This window comes from Nannospalax galili, unplaced genomic scaffold (assembly GCF_000622305.1).
Source record: "Nannospalax galili isolate Female #2095 unplaced genomic scaffold, S.galili_v1.0 scaffold110, whole genome shotgun sequence".
Classification (NCBI taxonomy): Eukaryota; Metazoa; Chordata; class Mammalia; order Rodentia; family Spalacidae; genus Nannospalax; species Nannospalax galili.
Genome location: NW_008328707.1, coordinates 2,220,913 through 2,243,451, shown reverse-complemented (window position 1 = coordinate 2,243,451; position 22,539 = coordinate 2,220,913). Strand labels below are relative to the sequence as shown.

The following is a 22,539-nucleotide window of genomic DNA, read 5'->3' as shown; positions in this document are numbered from 1 at the left end:
CCCTGCCCCCGGCTTCCTGTTTTGAGCTATCTTGTCGGTCATTGGTTTGGGATGTGAAGGATCAGACCCGCCAAAAAAATAAGAACCAGGACTCGAAGAAAGCCCGGCACCCCTTTGCTGCCCCGGGATGGGCGGGCTCCTGGCCTGGATGGGTAAGAGGTCCTCGTTGGGTCTTCAAAAGTTTCACTTTGTCCTGACAAAAAAGATGCGTACTCATCGAGAAGCACATTGTTGTGTAGTCTTACAAAATAAATTTAAACAGAGGAAAACGAGGATACACTGGAAAAGATGGGTGGTCAGGGCAAGCGCAGCAAAAGATCAACCAAATAAATCAGCAAAACCTTGTCCTTCCCTCGCAGACAGCCCCTCCCCACACTGCTTCTTGACTTTGACTACGTTCTCTTTTTGCCTGGACTTCCCTGATGCAACCTTGACCATCTTTTTCTTCCTCAAAGTGTTTCACAAAATCTTCCTTTTGCTTTTCAACACGGTGTTTAAATAACAGTGACTCTTGTTTTGAAATTTTCTACTGTTTATAATGTAACACCTTACCGCAGATACAGTACAGATGGTACTGAAAAAACGTGTTCGAAAGCAGTGGCAAAAACGTCAGCCTTGAAGACTGGGGGAGAGGATTGTGACCATTAACTGGAAAATACCAGCACCTGTTTCAAATCATTCAGGTCTTACTCTTTTTTAAATCACTTATTTTTTGAAAATCTCATACGTGATTACTGTATTTGCACCATTTCTGCCCCTCCCACGCCCCTGCAACTCCTCCCATGCCCTCCCTCTCAATTTCTTGTCCTATTGTTTATTCTTATATATACATTTATAAATATACATACATGTATATATATATATGTATGTACTGAATCTTTCGAGGGTTCTCATGTGTATCTGTGTTTAGGATTGACCAACTTGCAATTAGATAACCTGTCAGAGAGCTGGTCCCTGGGGAAATCTGATTCACCCTCCCCCAGCATCCATTAGTTACCTGTAGCTTTTCATTCAGAGGTGGGACCCTGTGAAATTTCCCTCATCCACATTGACCTGTCAACAGTGATTATCATTATACAGGTCTTGTTGGAGAACCATAGTGTGGAAATTCCCTAGGGGCAGCTTCCTTTCCATGCCTAGATACATTATCTAGCAGCAGGCATCCTGTTCCTCTGGCTCTTACAATCTTTCTGCCCCCTCTTTGGTGATGTTCCCTGAACCTTAGGTATAGGAGTTGTATTGTAGATGCATCAAGTGGGGCTAGGCACTGCATTTTCGTCAGCTGTGGAACTTTGTAATAGTTTCTGTTACAAAAAGAAGCTTTGATGAGTGGTGACAGCTACACTTATCTGTGAATATAAGGATAAGTATTTATAATATAGAAAGAAACTACATTAGTTTAGGAAAGTGACAGTATTAAGTCCTTCTCTGGGGTCTATGACCTCTCCAGTCATGTATGCTTGGCTATGCTTACATTACTATATGTGGATTCCCTCCTCTTTGGAAATAGCTCCCTCTGGAGTTCAGCAGGAATGGTGCCTAAGCATGCAGCCCGCCCACCTGAATTTCCAAAAGTAGTGAAAATTGATAAAAGCAGAATAGTTTGAGCAAAGTTTTTGATACCCTTTCATTTAAATGACTAACGTTTTAATAGCAAACTACATGCTTATAAAGGTCTCTCTATCTTTTATTTTATTTACTTATTTTTACTTTGTGTGCATGAGTATTTTGCCTGCATATATGTAAGTATGCCATGTGTGTGCAGTGCCCTCAGGGGCCAGAAGAGAATGTTGTATCCCCTGGAATGGAAGTTAAGGACAGTTGCTACCTGCCATGTGGGTGCTAGGAACTGAACCTGGATACTTTGTATGTGCAACCAGTGCTTTTAACTGCTGAGCCATATCTCCAGCCCTGTTCTCTGTGTCCTAAAGGGATTATCTGACTGTTGAGTGATTGAAGAAAGATAGGGTTAAGTACTGTGTTGGGTTAAGTTTTAAATTTCTAGAACAGGGAAAGCAAACTCAAACATGAGCATGGACCAGAAATCACTATGTATAGTTATGTTAGTTTTCTGTCTGACAAAATACCCAACATAGCAACTTAAAAGAAAGCAAGATTTATGTTGGCTCACAATTTGAGGGGTTTCAGTCCATATCTTGGCCCAATATTTTTTGTGTCTGTAAAAAGGAAAAACATCATGGTAGGAGTGTGTGGCAGAGAAGGATGCCAGCTTCATGGTAGGAGTGTGTGGCAGAGAACGATGCTGGCTTCATGGCAGCTAGGAGGGAAGAGAGAGTGGAAGGGGTCAGGGTGCCACTAGTCCCTTCAAAGAACCTAAGTGCTTTCCACTAAGCCCCATCTCCTCAAGATTCCACCACTTCCAAGTAATACCACAGGTTGGCAACCAAGCCTTTGGCATAAGGGCCTCCACGGGACATTTAAGATCCACACCATAACAGTAAGGAAGCTCTCAGAAAGGCTGGCATCATCGGGTCTTATGATTTACTTTGAAGCAAGCAGAAAGAGATGGAAGACAAGATCCACCCTTCAAAGGCACACCCCCATTGACTTATCCATCCATGAGGTTAGTGTCCTCATGTCCCAGTCATACCCAGATACTGATACTGGCTGGGAACCAGGTGTTCAATATAGGAGATGTTAGGGCTTTATATCTAAAACACAGCATGCACTTTCTCCCTTCTTTAGGGAGGAACTGTCTAGACTCTTCTCTAAATCTCATCCCCTCACTAGTACTCTAAATCCTATCCCTTTCCCATAATCGAAGGGAGCAATGCTATCATCGATCTCTATCACTTTGACTATTTTTTTACTTTTATTTCATTTCAGAATACAATATGATACTATTGCTTTCATCTTTAAAACAAAAATTCTTTGACGTCACCTCCCCATCTACCCCATGTCTTCGCTTCCTTTTAGATAACAATTGAATAGTCTCACCATCTCCAGTTTTTCTTAACCCTCTCTCACCAGGTCACCTCACTCTGTTCAAGTGATCTCTTCAGGACTGTCCATGAAATTTTAACATTGCCACTAAAATCCTATGGACAGTCTCCAGCCTCTGTCTTACTTGTTGATATCAATAGAAAGGCAAAGTCTGAGGAAGGATGACAGAAATAGAGGCTAACACTATAGAATGTCACTGGAAGCCCTGATGAGAAGCTCTTTGATTTGAAAATTCATTAAAATTTTAATCTTCTCATATGCAAAGTTGCTGTCTTCTTCATTGCCAGAGAACCAGACTGTATCCAAGCCTTTATTTCATTTCAGAATAATGGAGGCCTGTTCCCTGAGCCCACTTTTTGGCCATATCTTCTGTTCTTTTAGCATACTCCCTCTAGTCCTTTGACTTAACCAACTGCTTTCTGCACCAGAATGTCAAATCCAAGTTGCTTTTGGCTCGCTGTTGAATGGGCTATTAAAAGGTAGGGTTTAGTTGAAAGGTTGTTTCTAGCAATTCCTTAACAAGCTTTTCCTCTGGTCCATGCTGTACATTTACTGGCCAAATTCTTTAAAGGGTTTTTTGTTATTGTTGTTTGTGTGTGTGTGTGTGTGTGTGTGTGTGTGTGTGGTGTTTGTACTTGTCAGTGTGGGAATGTCACATGCATGTATGTGCAGGTTGACATTGGGAATATTTCCTCAATTGCTTTATTTATTTATTTATTTATTTATTTATTGAGACAGGGCCTCTCAGTGAATCTGGACCTGATAGATCCTCAAGACTGTTTGGCCAATGAGCTACAGGGATCCACCCGCAGTATTAGGGTTATAAGCACCCACCATTGTGCCTGGCTTTCTACATGGGCTCTGGGAATCCAAGTCCAGTCCTCATGCTTGCAAGGCAGGCACTTAACTGAATTAGCTATTGCCATAGCCCCTATTTTCTGAGATAGTGTCTCACTATGTGGTCCACTCTGGCCATGGATTTATGATCCTCCTGCCTCTGCCTCCAGAGTGCCTAGATTACATGCATGTTCCACACATGCAGTTATTAAACGTCCTACTCTCTGCCTTCTCTCTCTCTCTCTCTCTCATAAAGATTATTTCTATTTATTGATGTGTGTGTGTGTGTGTGTGTGTGTGTGTGTGCCACATGTGTGGGAGTTCCCAAGGAGGCCAGAAGAGGGTGCTAGATCCCCTGGAGCTGAGTTACATGTATTTGTGAGCCATCTAACATGGGTACTAGCAGCTGAACTCAGGTCTGAAAGAGCAGCAAGTGCTCTTAATCACTGAGCCATCTCTCCAGTTCCATCTTTATCTTTTTAGGGATTGAATATTTTGCTCTTCTTATCCTAGGTATTAGAGGTTTATATAATGTCCTAGTTTGCTTCTCCATTGCTGTGACAAAACACTGACCAAAAACAACTCGGGGAGGAAAGGGTTTGTTTGTCTTACATCTCCTAGCTTACAGTTCATCAAGGAGCCCAAGGTAGGAATTCAGAGCAGGAACCTGGAGGCAGGAGCTGGAGCACAGGCCATGGAGGAACACTGCTTACTGGCTTGCTCCTCTGGCCCCTCCTCAGCCTACTTTCTTATGCAACACAGGCCCACCTGCCCAGGGGTGACACCACCCACAGTGGGCTGAGCCCCCCCACATCACTCAACAATCAAAAAGATGCCCCACAGACATGGCCACAGGCCAGTACAATGGAGGCAGTTCCCCAACTGAGGCTCCTTCAACCCAGGTATGTCAAGTTGACACTAAAACTATCCACCACATATAATTTTATATAATCTCATTCTTTCTCTTTTGTCTTTGAAGACAAAAGGTCACCAGTTCTGTGTCATGGGTTGAATTGTATACCACTGTGACATTTATTTAAGTTCTAACATTGAATATTGTTAACAAAAGTCCCAAGAAGAAAGCTATACCTACATTAAACATTCTATACAACTAATTGACTGATTAGAAATCCAGTGTTTGTGGGGAGTTGGAATGTTACAGGTCCAGAGCTGAATTATCTTCAACTGTTTTAGACCTTTAAATAGCCATTTATTGTTTACTTCTGTGTCATAGTTAGCATCAGCTCTCATCCTGACACAACCCAGACTCACCTGGAAAGATGGAGCCTCACTTGAGGAATTTCTTAGATCAGATTGGCATGTGCCCATGTCTGAGTCTTTTTCTTAATTGCTAATTGATATAGGCAGGCCCATCCCACTGTGAGCAGGGCCATCTGTAAGGCAGATGGTCCTGGACCATATAAAAAGATAGCCGAGCAAGCCAGTAAGCAACTTTCCTCCATGGTTGCTGCTTCAAGCTCTTGCCTTGAGTCTTGTCTTGGCTTCCATTAATGATGAACTGTAACCTGTAAGATGAAATAAACCCTTTCTTTTCCAAGAGGCTTTTGGTCATGACAATTATCACAGCAACAGAAATCAAACTAGGACACTCTGGGTTTGACCCAGAATTTTTCTAGTAGGTAGGTAACTCCCTATAGAAAGTTGAAAGAATTCTCCAACTTACCAGCCACAAAGCTAAGGATGTCACCAGACAGCATCAATATATTTGAAAAGTGTCTTGATTTTGATTTTCTTCATTCTGTTACTATAAAAATTTTATGACATTGGTACCATGTTGGGACATTTTAAAAAATTGTTACACTTATTTAGTATATGTGTCAGGGGGTATGGGTGCACATTTGACATGGCACTCATGCTGAGGTCGGAAGACAACTTTTGCAAGCTGGATCTTTCCTTCCACCATGTAGGCCCAGGAATTGAACTCAGGTTTCAGGCTTTTCAGCAAGTACCTGTGTCCACTGAGCCATCTTGCTGTCCCCATGGACAGTATATTTAGTGTTACCTAAATTGGTGTTCCCAGGCCATGGTCACCCATATTTAGCTCCCTTATTCTATTTGAGGTGAGAGTTGTGTTTTCTGCTTTGATAGTTTGTTTGAATGTGACCCTAGTTAAAAATTATCCTCTCTGAAGACACAATCAAGCTGACATGAGGTCATACTATATAAGGATAGGCACTAACCCAAAGACGTGAGCCCTTATAAGAAGAGGAAAATTTGGACAGGGACACACAGAGATGTAAGAAGGTGTGTGACAATGGAGACGAGACTGAACTGAGGCAACCACAGCCAGGCAACTCTCATTGTTGGCAAGCACCGGAAGCTAACAGAGAGGCCTGGGATGTGTGCTTCTCAGCACATACAGACGAAAACAACCACAGCAACACCTTGGTTTAGACTGCTGGCTTCCAGAACTGTGAAAAATTAAATTTCCGTTGTCTAAAATTACCCCTTTGTGGCAAATTTTTTAAGTTCTTAAATTTTTTTAATGTGTATGTTTTGCCTGCATGTATGTAAGTGCACCGGTGTTATGCGAGGCTCACAGAAGCCAGAAGAAGTGTCATTAGAACTCCTTGAACTAGAGTTACAGATGGTTGTTAGCTGCCATGTGGATGCTGGAAATTGAACCCGGGTCCTCTACAAGAGCAGCCAATGCTCTTAAGTCCTTGTGGTAATTTTTTTGATGTCATCAAAACTAAAGCACTTTATAGTCTTCCCAAAGTTAACACTATAAGGCCTCTTGAGGGTTTGATGTGTAGCAAGGAGAACTGTAGTCATCCTTTTGGCCCTTCAGTAATGCTTGGCAAAGCAGACTATAAATGTCTGATGAATGAAAGGATCCATGGGCTTGTCTCTAGGCGATCCTGATTAAGATACAATTTATTGATTACTATGTCAGGCATGTGTTAGTACTTGACATACTATGCTCCAACAACAATTCTCTAATACAACCAAGGGTCCTATAATAGTTCAGTTCTAACACTAATCACAGAATTAGCACACACTCTACAAATAAAGTGCTGAGTCTATTATTTCTGACACTAAGTACCCAGAGTGAATGGAGATGCCATGAGTAGATGGTTCAGCTTGGGACTGCCCCCACTCTAGATGCCAGCTGCATGTCTCGGGTATCACCACTGCTTAGCCAATTGCTGCAGTGTGAATATGGATTGTTCTGCTCAAACTCGTAATGAGTCTTGGGCCCCAATATAGTAATGTTTGGAGGTATGACCTTTAAAAGTTAGGTCCTACTGGAAGGTGAAGGCACCATCCTTAGAAGGTCAATGCCTTTCTCTAAGGAAGTAAGCTCTCATTCGTGCAGAACTGAACTGGTTACTGAGAGAGTAGGCCGTAATAAGGAGAGTTCAGCTCCCTCAACTTGTTCTCTTGCTCCCTCTCTTGCCATGTGATCTCTTCTATGCATGCGGCTTGATGATGTCATGTAAGTTCCCATGCTGAGATGCCATTTTCTGTGTTATAACTGTTAGGTTCCTGGCAGACTCCTAAAATGTCCACATAGCTCCCAATGTTCTTTTTAAAAAAATATTTCATTTATTATTTTTATTTTATGTGTATGAGTGTATTGCCTGCATGTATGTGAGTGCATCCATGTCACGCAACACTTTGGAAATCAGATGAGGGTGTCAGATTCCCCTGGAACTGGAGTCAAGGACGGTTCATAGCTGTCATGTGGGTGCTGGGAATAACCGCTGAGCCATCTCTCCAGCCCCAGCTCCCAGTATTCTAAAATGGTGGATCCAAACTTAGCCTGGGCAAAGTCCCTCTGCTTATCAGGAGGCTAACCAATCCTGAGCTAAACTTCCCAGTCTCTGTCACAGAAAGTTAGTCAAGCACCTAACTGCCTATAAAAACTGCCTGACTTCCACTGCTGGTTGCTGTCTCTCTGATCCTCAGAGGCAGTCCAGTGGTTTGATCCTCCCCCAAAAAACTGCTGTCCTCCATGGAGTTGTCTTGGTCAGTGGTCTTTGCTGCGTGCTTCCATACAATAACCCAGGCTATAAACTCTTATCAAAGATTAGATGTGGCTGCCTGATCTTAGACTTTCAGATTCTAGATTATGATTTAGATAAGCTTATTTTAGTTATAAAGTGGCCGTATTATAGTAACAAAATGATTAAACATCAACTGTAGAATTGGGGCACACATGACTCCCTCTGAATTAGTTTTGCCCGCTATTGCTGTGACAAAAATATCCTGACAAAAGCAATTTATGGGAGAAAAGGTTTATTTTCTCACAATTCCAATCTCAGGTTACAATCATCATTGTGGAAGGTCAAGGTGTCAGGAAACTGAAGCATCTAGTCCTGTTTCATCCCAGTCAAGAGTAGAGAGCATTGAATTCGTGCATGCATGCTGGTCGTCAACTGGCTTTCTCCACTCTCAGACAGTAAAGAATCCCCTTCCCAGGTGATTCTCGCTTGTGTCAACTTGGCTATTAAAACTAATCATCAGCCTCCAAATCTGGTAATTCATTAGAATGATTCACAGGACTCAGGAACAGACTATACAACCATACTTCAGAATTTGCTAGGGATTAATTCCAGGATTCAGTTACTGAACATGTGATTGGATTAAATGTCCACGAGAGTGTGGTTGACAGTTTCAATGTGCTATACACGCTCTTGGTCATTCTGGCATGAGCAGCCCATTTCTTCAAACTACCTGAGGACTTACCATGAGTCATCTCAGGAATTGGATTCAAATGTAGGAGAACTGGGCTCATTATAAATAACAAAAGACAATCCTGTCATTCCAGAAATTCCAGAAAGAGGGACAAAAACCAAACCATATATTATTATACTATACATTCTCTACCACAGGAGGACTCCTTCAAGCCTGCTTTTTTTTTTTTTTTAGAAAACATTTTCTTTTTCTTTTTATTTTATGTGTATGCGCGTATTGCCTGTGTGTAGGTAAGTACACCCGTGTCGTGCGATGCCCGCGGAGGACAGAAGACGCTGTAGGATCCCCTAGAACTGGAGTTACGGAGAGTTGTTAGCTACCATGTGGGTGCTGGAATTTGAACCTGGGTCTTCCGCAAGAACAACCAGTATTCCTAACTGCTGAGCCATCTCTCCATCCCTGAAGCCTGCTTTTTATAGACAAGATAATTGAAGCTCATTAAACCACAAAACTGTATTGCTTTTCCACCTCAGTTTTTCCTGAGTTTTCATCAAACTATTCCTTTAAAAAAGTCACCAGTGGCTCTCCATTACAGAGTGGAGCCCTACCAGTCAAAGCTCTTAGGAGTCCACTCCATGGTGGCTGTGTTCACTCTGACCTCCAATTGTTCTCAGCCCTTCTTTCACTTCCTCCCTCTGACAATCTCCTGATACCTCAAGAGCTACCAAATCCTATCTATCCAGAGATATTCGGTGAAGGGGAAAAGTAACCTTTACTAAGCACCAGTGTACTTTACATGGTATCACATTTAGTAAACCAGCAACCCCAGTGCGTAGGCATTCTAATATTTCACATGAGAGAAAATGGCAGCTTTTGGCTGCAAAAGCTTGGGTGCTTATCCAGTAATCCTCCAGTCTTACAAATTTGTACTTTTGTAGCCTCTAAAGCCAAACTGTTTACAAAATTCCATAAATTAAAAAAAACTATAAACATAGTTACATCTTAAATCTTTACTCTTTTAGTATTGAATACAGATAACCCAAAAGCCCAAAATTAAGAGTTTTCTAGTTGTATTAGTTAGATTTTCATTGCTATGACAAAAACTGAGCAAAACAACTTAGGAGAAGAACTTATATTGACTCACGGTTTCAGAAGTTCCAGTTTAACATGGTGTTGGCATGGGAGAACAAATTTCCTTACCTTATAGCAGCCAGGACACAGAGAGGGAGGCAAAAGGCATATAGTGCAAGTTATGTCCTTCGAAGGTATTTCCTCCTGTTCTAGTTTGCTTCCCTGATGTGATAAAACATAATTTGTCTATTGGCCATATATTCAACCTAGGAGAGGGATGGTTGAGTCACAGAACTTGTAATATATATTCAGCTTTGGTAGACACTGTGGAGCAACTTTTCAAAGAGGTTGCTTCATTTTACATTCCGACTATTGTGGCCAAGTTACATAATTTATGGAGCCCAGGAAAATAAAACTGTAGAAATTTGTATTCAAAAAGCAAGGGGAAAGTTTCATGAAAACTGCTGCATACTTTCTCTTCTGCAATGTCTTGATTTTCCATGATATCTCTATCTCTCATGCATGTGTGTGTGTGTGTGTGTGTGTGTGTGTGTGTTTATCTTGTTTTTTTATTGAGGCAGGGTGTCCCTAGTAGCCCCAGCTGCCATGAAACTTGATAGATATGTAGACCAGGCTGGCCTTGATCTTACAGAGATTTAGAAATAATTAATTGTATGTATGCATCTGTTTGTGGGGATGTGCTTGCTGGTGCATATACATGTAGAGGCCAGAGGTTGATGTTGAGATGCCTTCTTCAATCAATTCTCCACTTCATGCTGTCTTAAATTTGCTGTTTAATGTCATAAATTTAAGAAAAAAACCCATTAATTTATGAGCACACGTTTTACTAGTGAACTGTATATCTATCTATCATCTATCTACCTATCATCTATCTATCTATCTATCTATCTATCTATCTATCTATCTATCTATCTATCTATATGCCAGTTTTCAATGCAAATAAAAAGGATCCTTTGGGGCTGGAGAGATGGCTCAACAGTTGAGAACACTTACTCTTCCAGAGAACCCAGGTTCAGTTCCCAGCACACACATCGTGGCTAACACCCATCCTTAACTCCAGTTCCAGGGGATTCAAGCCTCCTCAGGCATTGCACCACATGGGTGCACATGCATACCTTCAGGCATTGCACTCATACACATAAAATAAGAATAATAAATAAAATATTTTTTAAAAAAGAACCATGGAAAAGCCCCATAATACTAACTCAACTATTTTTATTTCATGTGTCTGTATATGCAGATTATAATACCATCTCCACCCTTACTTTATTGATTCTGATGGACTGAAAAGAAAAGTGCCTGTAGTTGTCTCTTTCCCTTTCCTTCTCTCTCTTTACTTTGAGTGTAAGTTTTTCACTAATACCAGAAAGGAACCCAAGTAAAACTGCATGTGCAAGATTTGTTGCTCATGTCTATGTTTTAGAATATCACTGCTTTCTTTTTTTCTTTTTTTTTTTTTTCGGTCTTTTTGAGACCCTGTAGCCCCAGCTGACCTAGAACTCAGTATGTAGACCAGGCTGGCCTTGAACTCACAGAGATCTGCCTCCTTTGCCTCCCGAGTGCTGGGACTAAGACTCAAAGTAAGCTCTGGCTGATACAGAGACCTTGGCTTCTAGGTCTGTCACTGCCTCCTCCTCCTTTCGCTTCACTCAGTCATGGATGTGACATGCACTGAGTCTAGCTTAACTCTCATGTGTTGTAGATCCAACAGGCTTCTCTGACTACTGAGAAGTAAATGGCCGGGAATGATGGACATCCATGTTGTGGGTCCTTGTCCTTCTCATGTTCATGCTCCATTGTCCTTTCAGAGTTCACTGACAAACAAGTTCAAGGCAAAATTAATAAGAATTCCAGAATGGCAAGAGATGAGCATTAAACCAAGTACAGGGTCCTTCTGAGAAACAATCTTGTGCAATAGCATAGGTGGCATACCTAAAGCTCCTGCTGCTTACAGCCCCCATTAATCCCCAGTCTTTCCAACACTTGGTATTGTCGGTGCTTAGAAATGGCTCCTTTGGGCACTCATGTACATTTTTCTGATCTTTCATGAGGGTAAGCATCTTTCCATATGTCTATTACCTATTTGGCTTTATTGTATGTATACATAATACCTGGTCCAGTCTTTTGCTTGTTTTAGTGACTGCTTACTTTGGGGGGGGGTTAGGGGCATCTTGATTTGTGTTTTTTTAATGTTATAAACAGGAGCTTTATGTATATTATCTGTACAGAAAAACCTTTCCCATTCTATAGCTTGTTTTTCACTGACATGATGAATTTTGATTACTAGAAGTTTCTAATTTAAAGTTCAGTTTCCCAATCTTCTGTTTCAGGCTGATACTCTGTATCAGTTTCAGAAATTTTTACTTTTCTCTTAATTATAAAGAGAATCTCTGATATAATTTTCTTTAAGTTGTATTTTTTTTAACATTTAGGAGCACAATCTAACTGGAATTGGTTTTTGTAAGTCAATGTTGTTAATGATATTGTTAGACAGTACAAAGTGGAGTTCCTAGTTCACTTTCAGTTTGTCTTCTATGATAAATACTATTAAGGGTTTTATTGAAATGAGTAACTACTTCTAAAATTAATAATAATAATTAAAGGTAAGTATTTTTCCTTCTTGTTTTTGCGGAACTTTTTTTGACAAAAGTTACTGAAAATATTAACTTTAAGGATTTAGTTTCAGAGTAGACTATTTTATTCTGAATCTGGATGGAGTACTTGTTGATTGAATACGTGAATCCGTCTATCACTCTTAGCAATTTTCTAGGAAGACTGCTTAGGAAAATCCTAGAAAAGCTCCCCTTCAGACGACGCGGGGGAATGCAAAGGGCAACCTCCTTTTAAGCCTAGCTGGAGTTTTCCCCGGGACGTGATCGATTGGTTCGGAGCTCGCAGCAGCCAGGCAGTTCAGCTAGTTCTGTCTGGCGGCCCATCCCGGAAGCGGGTCTGAAGGCGGTTGCGGTCGGTGTAGTCGGGGAGGTCTCGCTGCTTCCCCGGGCGGGTGCGGCTTCTGCTGACACCATGGCCGCCGCGGATCCGCGCTATCCCCGCGCCTCCATTGAGGATGACTTCAACTACGGCAGCTGCGTGGCGTCGGCCAGCTTGCACATCCGAATGGGTAGGTGTCGGAGGTCCCCCGGGCCTGGCGCCCCCGGGCTACGTGGAGCCGCCGGTCCGCCTCGGATCTGAAGGAGAGAAGTTGTCATTTCGACGACAGTAGGTTCACGAAGTGATCACGGTGACGCACACCTCCGGTCGCTTACTCTGTGTGTGGGCTTAAGGGGCGGAAACGCGTGAAATTCTAATTTACGTGTTTAGTCTCCTGTGCTGAGAGCTCGGTGGTAACAGACCTTGTCTATCTCGGTCTGTACTTTCTCTCTGCAGGGCCCAGAACTCAGCATACGTTCAGTAATAACCAAGAAAGTTACCGGAAATAGGAACTTGCCAACTCCATGAAAAAACAGTCCTGGGAACACAAAGTTATTAAACAGTAGCCCATAAGTAGACATTATTTCTTGTTGAAGATGTTTAGTGTCATTTTGGGAAGTAGACGTCATCGTGTACCACTGGTCAATTGTTTGGTTACTAAAGCCGCCAGATTTTCAGCCTGACAGCTGGAACTGGTTCTAGAAAAAGTTTTGAGAGTAAGTCAGAGGCATCACGAATCTCGTTGTGTACCTAGTAGGATTTTCCCGAAACTGAATTTTGAACTGATTTTGGCAAGTGAGCTCAGTCTTTAAAATATGTTGTGACAAAGTACTCATAACATAAATTGACCATCCTAACCACTTTTGAGTGTACAGTTCAGTTGTGTTAAGTATTTTCGCATTGTTGTACTTCCTGTACTCCAGAACTTTCTCATCTTCCAAAGCAAAAGTGAAACTCTGTACCCATTAATCCCCACCCCACTGCCTAGCCACCTCTGCCCTTGGCAACCACATTCTGCCTTCAGATTCTAAGAAAATGATTGCTGTGAATAGCTCACAAAGGGGAATCATACACTTAGTTTTTGTAGCTAACTTGTTTGATTAGGATACCTTCTTGGTTGCATCTGCATTGTAGCTCATGTCTGAATTTCCTTCTCTTTTAAGGCTAAGCTCTTGCTGTATGTTGCTGTATTGCTCATAGGTATGTGAAGCAAATTTTGCTTATCCATTGGTAGACACTTGTGTTACTTCTGCCCCTGGCCACGTGTGAATAGTGCTGTTATGAATGTTGATGTGCACGCATCTCTTCAAAACCCCGCTTTGATTCATTTGTGCATATGCCCAGAACTAGAATTGCTGGATTTTTGTATGGTAATTCCCATTTTAACTTTTAAGGGATCGCCATACGGTTTTCCTTAACCTTCATACTATTCTACTTCTCAACTTGGATGGGTTCACATTCCTTTACATCCTTCCCAATACATTTTCTCTCTCTGTTGGGTGTGTGTGTGTGTGTGTGTGTGTGTGTGTGTGTGTGTGTGTATGAAAGCAGTCCTCCAAATGAGTGTGAAGTAATACCTTATGTTGGGTTTGCTTTGCTTTGTCCTAATGATTAGTGATGTTGAGCATTTTAAAAATATGCTTATGGGCCATTCATATATATTCTTTGTAGAAATGCTATCTAAATTCTTTGCCTAATTTTTTTTAAAATATAGGATTTGTTTTCTTAAAGCATTTTAGGTCCATAGCAAAACTGAACAGAAAGCAGACTTGCATGCATGTATCTTTTGCTGTCCACAAAGCCTCTTGTATTAGCAACATCTTGTGTCAAATTGGTGTAATTATTATAAACAGTAAACTTGGACTGACACAGCATCAGGATTGAAGTTCATAGTTTACATTACAGTTTACCCTTGGTGTTGTGTATTTTATGAGTTATGACAAACTGATGCCGATGTCTGTCCATCAGTATTGCATATTGAGTATCATGACTCCTTGGTCCTCTATTTATCCCATCCTCCTGGCTAACCTCTGGAAACCACTAATTCTGAATTTTGAATTTTTTATTGAATTTTTATGTATTTCATACAGAACATCTTAATCATCTTATACCCTCTTCTTCATTGGCCCCCTCCCAACACCCCCCGCCACTGAAATTCATACATTCTGTCATTTGTGTTAAGGTCTATTATGTCAGGTGAGTGTCCCCAGACTTCCCTCAGTGCAAGTTCATCTGCTGAGATGTAGTCAGCCTCTCTAGAGTCCCTCCCTTTAAGAGCAGCTCTTTCTCACCCAGCAGTTATCAGCTGCCAATAATTCTTTGACTCAGATTGGGGTCTGCTGTCCTTTTCCACAGTTCTGTGCTGGGTTTTTGTCTGCTTGAGATTGCATGGGTCTTCTGCATGCTGACACCATTGCTGTAGGTTCCTATGAGCAGGTCCCAGGAGCCTGTAAGACTCTGTTTCCATATGGTTCTGCACCTCCTCCCTGGCTCTTACAATCCTTCTGTCCCCTCTTCCTCAATGGTTCCTGAGCCCTGGGTGGGTAGATTTTAATATAAGAGTCTTGTCCAAGGGCCCACACTCTGTAGAATCTTATTCTCTACATTTTGCCCACTTGTGACTTTTTGTGTTGCCTGAGGGAGCTTTATTGTGGAGGTTTGAAAAATGCATTAGTGATCTCTGTATCCCTAGTTCTATATTCCATGAGCCTTAGGTGTAGAGGTTGCATTGTAGATGTGCCATTTAGGCTTGGGCAATTCAGAGACAATCTCTGTATGACCAGTTGTGGAACTCTGTAATAAGCTTCTTTGATGGGAGGTGACTGGGATACTTGTCTGTAAATTTAAGGATCCATATTTTGCACATAGTAAGAAATTACATTTGTCTAGGGATGGGGCAGCCTTGGGGTTTTCCCTTAAGATCTAAGACCTCTCCAGTCATGTGTATTTGCCTATGTTTACAGTACCACAGGTGAAATTTCTGCCCATTGAATGGCCTTTAAGGCTGATTAGGTAACTGCTGATTAACCCCAGGATAAAAGTGCCACTACTATACCAGCGTCCTTTGTTGTGCCAATCATTGATGTGATTTTTAGGTCTTGAAGCTGGGGTTGGACCTTTGATTGCTGTTCTCTCTTAGCAGCTTGCATAGTGTCCTCTAAAACTATGAGAGCTAGCCTTCTGGGGAGGTGGTTTCCAGGTCAGTTCCAGCTCCATTGCTCTAAATCTTGTGTCTGAAGTATATCTTGTCTTTGGCAATAGGGCCTTACCTTGTTCTGGGAGGCAATCAAGGGCTGTGGCAATAGCCAGTGTAATTTTGGGAGTCTCTTGGACTGCCGTGTCCAACAACTCAAAGGGAGGTTTCTCCTGTCTAGCCCTGTTTCTTGTTATGTAGTCTTCAGCTATACTCATGTAGAGATATTATATGTGTAATTTTCAGTAGGTTTTTTCCCCTCTTTTTTTTTATACTAGCTAGGCATTATTTATCTTTCTTCTCTCCCCGTCTAAACTTCCCTCCATGCCCTCCCCATTTAAAGTATTCCCATTTTCCCCATTTCTCCATTGATAATTCCTGTCTGCTATGGTCCCACCTCTCTTGAGCTCCTAATTCCCTTTTATCCCCATATTTCTTTGTATAGCCCTCCCTCTCCCCCTCCCATTTAACTACCCCCATTTTACTCATTTCTCCATTAGTAACACCTGTCTTCTACTGTTCTCTCCCCAGTTCCTTCTTTCCCTTTACCTCCCTGGTTACTTTCCATTTTCCTGGTTCCTGCAGTTACATCAGGATATATACTCACATATAAGGATTTTGTGCTGGGATCCACAAATGAGGGAGAACATATGTTGTTTGTTTTTCTGAGTCTGTGTTACTTCACTTAGTATAACAGTTTCTAGTTCCATCCATTTACCTACAAATTTCATTATTTCATTTTTCTTTAGTGCTGAGTAGAACTCCATTGCGTAAATGCCCCACGTTTCGTTATCCATTTGTCAGTTGAGGGGCACTTAGGTTGCTTCCATCTCGATGTCTTTGGTCAGGTTTATTCTGGGATATTTTATTGATTGATTGATTGAGGTTATTGTGAATGGGAGGGTTTCCATGTACTCTTTCTCCAATTTTTTGTTATTGGTATAGCCCACTATTTGTATTTTGGTCTTCATACTTTTTGCATTTTCCATTTAATGCCATATAATTGGAATCATACAAGGTGTAGGGTTTTTTTTTTTCTTTTAGGTTTGCACTGTTCACTTGATACTGCATCTTGCATTTAAAATTTCCTCCTTTCTTTTGATGGTTTGATAACTTCCTCTTGCTGCTAAGAATATTCTACTTTCTGTAGGTACTACAGTTTATTCTTTTATCAATGAAGGACATCTTGACTGCTGCCCCTTTTCTTGGCAATCAATTATAGATAAAACTGTTTTGTAAACACCCACATGCAGGTTTTTGTTAGGCATATTTTCAACTCATTTGGACAAATACCAAGGTTCATGATTGCTGGGTCATATGTAAGAGTCTGTTCAGTTTTGTAAGAAACCACTAGACTGTGGCCCTGTATTCCAATCAGCAATGAATTAGAATTCTTCCTCATCTTTACCAGAATTTGGTATTGACAATGTTTTGGATTTTGGCCATTCTAATAGGTTTTCATTACTTATTTCATTTATCGGATATATCTTTTGCAAATATTTTCCCCCAGCCTGTAGCTTGTCTTTTCTTTTTCTTGATGTCCATTTTTTAAAATTATTTTTATGTGTATGCATGTATTGCTTGCATGTAGGTAAGTGCACCCGTGTTGTGCAATGCCTGTGGAGGACAGAAGAGGCTGTCGGATCCCCTGGGACTGGAGTTATGGACAGTTGTTAGCTGCCATGTGGGTGCTGGGATTCGAACCCAGGTGTTCTGCAAGAACAATCAGTGTTCTTAACTGCTGAGCCATCTCTCCAGCCCCCGATGTTGTCCATCTTTAAATCATTGGGGTTTTGTTGTTGTTGTTGAATTGTATCTCTTTTTTAGCTAATATTTTAAATTTATTCTTTGACAGTTTCATACATGCACACTGTGTATCTTAATCATACCCATACTTCCCCCCCCCCACCTTCATGTCTTTTATTTTAACCCACTAAGTCCAATTACCGTTATCCATATTTGCATGGGAGTGGGCCAGGGCATGGGCAACCTACCAGGAGCCACACCCTGAGGAAAAATGACTCCCCTTTCCCTGGCAGCCATCAACTGCCAATAACTTCCTAGTTAGGGGTGGGACCTATTGAGCCCCTCCTGCAACTGTGCTGGAATGTTGGTTGGCTTAATCTTTTGCAGGTAACAACAGCTGCTGTGAGTTCATGAGTGCAACAGCTAGGAGACAGTGCTTAACAGCCCTCTTCCATATCCTCCCAGCTCTTACATTCTTTCTGCTGCTGCTTCTGTGGTGTTTCTGAGCCTTGGGTTGGATGTGTGGGTGGGCTGGTACAGATGTCCCTTTGAGGTCTGAGCACTAGCCCTCAACAGGCTTGTATTCTCAGCACTTTGACCAGTTACTAGTCTGTGCATTAACTGCTGCTCACTGTGAAAAGAAGCTTCTCTGGCCAAGGTTGAGAGCAGCACTAATCTATGAGTATAAACATAAATATTCAAAAGGCAGGTGGACGGCATGTCTTTTTAGCAAAACGATAATAGGCTTGCCTCGACAGCATATAATCTCTCCAGCCTGGACTTTAAAAAACAAAATTTATGTTGGACTGGAGACGGTTCAGCAATTAGGAGTACTGGCTGCTCTTGCAGAAGACCTGGGTTCAGTTCCCAGCACCCACATGGCAGCTAACATCTGTCTTTAACTCTAGTTCTAGGGAAATTCAACACTCTCTTTTGACCTCCTTGGGCATTGCACAATATTGGTGCACTTACATACATGCAGACAATATACTCATTTATATAAAAATAGAAAATAACGAAATATTAAAAATTTTTATGTATTTTGCCTGCATATATATATATATAAGTGCACCTATGTGTACAATACCAGCAGAGGCCAGAAAGCGGCTTTGGATACCCTAGAACTAGAGATACATTTAATAGCCACCATATTGGTGGTGGGAACTGAACCCAGGTCCTCTGGAAGAGCAGCCAGTGCTTTTAAGCACTGAGTCATCTCTCCAACCCCCACTATGGACTTTGAGTAGGTTTACAGGACTGGATATGAATTGTCTTCTGTGGCGTAGACTTCAAATCTAATTAGAAAGTGTGTGTTGACATGGTAATGCCAGAATTCTGCTCTTTATAGATTCTAGATACTAACCCCTTGTTAAATAGGATTTCCAAATATCTTTTCACGCTATTGATTGTGTCCTTTGATGATCAATAGTTTTTTATTTTGATCTAGTCCCCTTTACCTATTTTTAATTTTGTCACCTGAATTATTTTTGTATTAGTCCAAAAATGCACAGGCAAATCCAATGTCATGACATTTCCCCTGTGTTTTCTTCTAAGACTTTTATAGTTTTAAGTCTCTAGCTGGATTTTCAATCTTTTAAAAAATATTTATATTTTTTATTTTATGTGTATGAGTGTACTGCTGCATGTATATAAGTGCGCTTTTGTCATGCAGTGCCCTCAGAGATCAGAAGAGGGCATTGGATTCCCTGGAACTGGAGTTATGGAAGGTTATGGGTGCTGAAAATTGAACCTGGGTCCTCTGGAAAAGCAGCTGGTGATCTGAACTGCTGAGCTATCGCTCTAGCCCCTTTGTATTATTTTTTGAGGTAATTTTTATATATGGCATTAAGTAAGGGTTCGAGTTTATTCTTCTGCATGAAGAGGTCCAGTTTTCTCAACATCACTGTTTGAAGAGACTATTCCTTTCACATGGCATGATCAGCACCCTTGTCAAAATCATTTGACTTTATTTACATTTATCTACAAGGATTTATTCTGTCGCATTGTTCTAAATGTGCTTTATGCCAAAATCATACTGTTTTGATGACTATAGTTTTGAAATCAAGAATATTTTTGTAGTTATTTTGAAATATCTTGTGATTCCTATGAATTTTAGGATGGATTTTCCATTTCTGAAAAAAAAAATTAATGCCCATTGGGCTTTTTTTTTTTTTTTTGGTCTTTTTGAGACAGGGTCTCCCTGGAGCCCCAGCTGTCCTGGATTCACCATGGAGACCAGGCTGGCCTCGAACTCAGAGATCCACCTGCCTCTGCCTCCACCCAAGTGCTGGGATTAAAGGCGTGTGCTGCCATGCCCTGCCCCATTGGGCTTTTAATAGGGATTGCATTAGATCTATAGATAACTTAAGCTGTAATATAAGTGTGTTTATTTATAGTACTAATTTGTACTTAAAGTGAACTGTAAGTTTTCAGTAAACATGGAATGTCTTCCCATTCATTTGTGTTCTTATTTAATTTCTTTCATCAGTGTTTTATAGTTTTTGTTTGCTTTCTTGATTAGTTTGTTCCTGAATATTTTACTTTTTTATGCAGTTATAAATGCAATTTTTTTTTTTTTTTTTTTTTTTTGGTCTTTATGAGACAGGGTCTCCCTGTAGTCCCAGCTGTCCTGGAACTCACTATGTAGACCACCTTTTCAGATTCTTCATTGTTACAGGATAAATATTCAACTGCTCTTTTGTTGTTATTGCTGTTGTTTTAAGATAAGGTCTTGCTGTGTAGCCCTGGCTGGCCTGGAATTTGCTATATATCCTAAACTAGTCTTAAACTCCAAGTAGTCCTCCTGCCTCTGCCTCGAGTGTTGATGAATTACAGGCCTGCACTACCATGCCCAACATAATTGGCTTTTACGAGTTAATTTTCTTGTATCTTAAAATGTTCCTAAATTCATTATTAGTTCTAACAGTTTATAGAATGTTTAGGGTTTTATATGTATAAGTCTAATGTTGTATGTAAACAGACATTACATCTGTTTTTTCCAATTTGAATGTCTTTTAATTCTTTTCCTTGCTCAAGTGCTCTGGCAAGAACTTCTAGTATTACAATGAGTAGATCTGGCCAAAGTGGTATTATAATCTTGTTCCCATCTTAAAGGAAGTTGTTTCTTCTTTCACCATGATGTAAGCTGTAGCCTTTTCATACAGACCCTTTATCATGGTGAGTTAATTTCTTTTGGTTCCTAGCTTGTTTATTTTTTAAATTACAAATAACTATAGAAGTTTTGTTAAATGCTTTTTCTGCATCAATTGAAATGACCATGTTTCTTGGCATTCCCATCATTCTGAAGATGTGGAGTTTAACATTGATTGATGGTCACATATTGAACAGTCTTATATTTTAGGAGTAAATCTCACATAGTCATCATGTGTAATCCATTTAATATGCCATTGAATCCTGTTTGCTAGTGTTTTGTTCAGGAATTTTGCATCAGTAGTCATCAGGCCTGATGTTTTCTTGTACCTTTGATTTTGGTGTTGAGGTAATGCTGACTTTACAGAAATGTTTGAAGTAATTAAGAGCTGATACAGGGGGCTGGAGAGATGGCTCAGTGGATAAAAATACTGACTGTTCTTGCAGAAGACCTGGGTTTGAATCCTAGCACCCACATGGCAGCTAACAGCTGTCCGTCTCCAGTACCAGGGGATTCGACAGCCTCTTCTGTCCTCCATGGGTATTGCACGACACAGGTGCACTTCCTACATGCAGGCAATACAAGCATACACATAAAATACAAATAATAAATAAAATATTTTTTTAAAAAAAGAGCTGATACAGAAGCTACCAGGAGTGGATGAGGTTTAGAAGGTTCTTGCTGGCCTCAGACATGATGAGCAGACAGCACAGATCACTTTGGGGAGACAAGGATAGAAAATGATAGCCGCCACAGGAAACTGAGGTCCTCTAGAGGTGCTGTTGAGTGTCAGTAGAAGATGTTGTTAGAGAGGCCTTGATGAGCCAAGGTGACAGCAGTAAGGGGCGATTTGAATCATTGATACATGTTTTATAAATAAGTTTGACTTTTTTTTCAGGAACTCTTTGTACTGGATATAAAGATGGTACAATAAAGGTTTTGGAAGTCACAATTGCAGTTCTTAAGGTACTATATTGGCCTGTAGCTGAAATAACTTGGGGTGGCAGCTTAATTAAGTTATAAAAAGCCAAGTCTGGAGGGACTTTTAGGAGGGACTTGACAGTGTATGGACTGATATAACCTGGGAAATTTTCAAGAGGAAGTGGGATTGCACTGGAAGCCTAGGTTTTGCTATATGAGATGATTTGTGAGGAGAGAGGGAAATTTTGATGCACTATAGGAATGACATGCCATGTGTCACAGTGGAGAAGCAGCTGTTTAAAGAGATGTTGGGAATAGTGTAGTGTAGTGGAAAGAATCCTGAATATAGGATCTGAAAATTAAACAGTCTGGTTGACAATGATGTAGAGTGGAACCACTTGGCCGTTTTTGATCCCTACATCCCTTATCTTTAAAGTAGGCGTGCTTGCTACAACATAACAGTCAGTTTTAAAGGTCAGACAATTATTTGAACATGAAACTTCTCTAATCTTGGCTCAAAGCACTAATTGTGGTATTTAGGTATGGGACTAAAAATTAGGTCTCACAGTCCCTGGAAGCAGCTTACCTCTGTCTACAGAGTGCCCCATAGTTTTTAAAAACTAGGTTTATACTTGATCTCCTCTGTGTCATCTACCTCACTCTCATAGTGCTGATGTGATACTGGGTACTAAGTATAGTTTTGTTTCTATGAAGAGTTAAATATGCAGGGATCTTTATTTGGGAGTCCTGGTAACTGAGCTGGTAACTAAGCTGACCATATCTGTGTTTAATACATGGTTCTCATCTGTCTCTGATCCTTTAGTAATTAAAAGGTTAAACAAAATGCTCCATTTAAAAATAAATAAATTAGCTATTTTAATGTGTGCATTTTCTGAAAGTTCCCTTTGGAATATTATACTTTCATCAAGACTTGCTGGTAGAAAACAATAAACCCTGGAGCTATAATATAAAAATTATGTGAAAATCAATTTCCAAGTATAGCATCTGCATTAAGTACTTTCATAGTGCTGATTAAGTCTAC

General features: G+C 40.7%; 1 protein-coding gene across 1 annotated transcript in view; it reads left to right on the top strand.

The window, feature by feature from the left end:
• Positions 1 to 12,472: 12,472 nt before the first annotated feature.
• Positions 12,473 to 22,539, top strand: part of Tmbim4 (transmembrane BAX inhibitor motif containing 4) — a 28,465-nt gene continuing 18,398 nt past the window's right edge. The window contains exon 1 of the mRNA XM_008829110.3: positions 12,473 to 12,676. Within this exon, the coding sequence (XP_008827332.1) occupies positions 12,580 to 12,676 (97 nt within the window). The 5' untranslated portion in view covers positions 12,473 to 12,579. The remainder of the gene's footprint in view (positions 12,677 to 22,539) is intronic.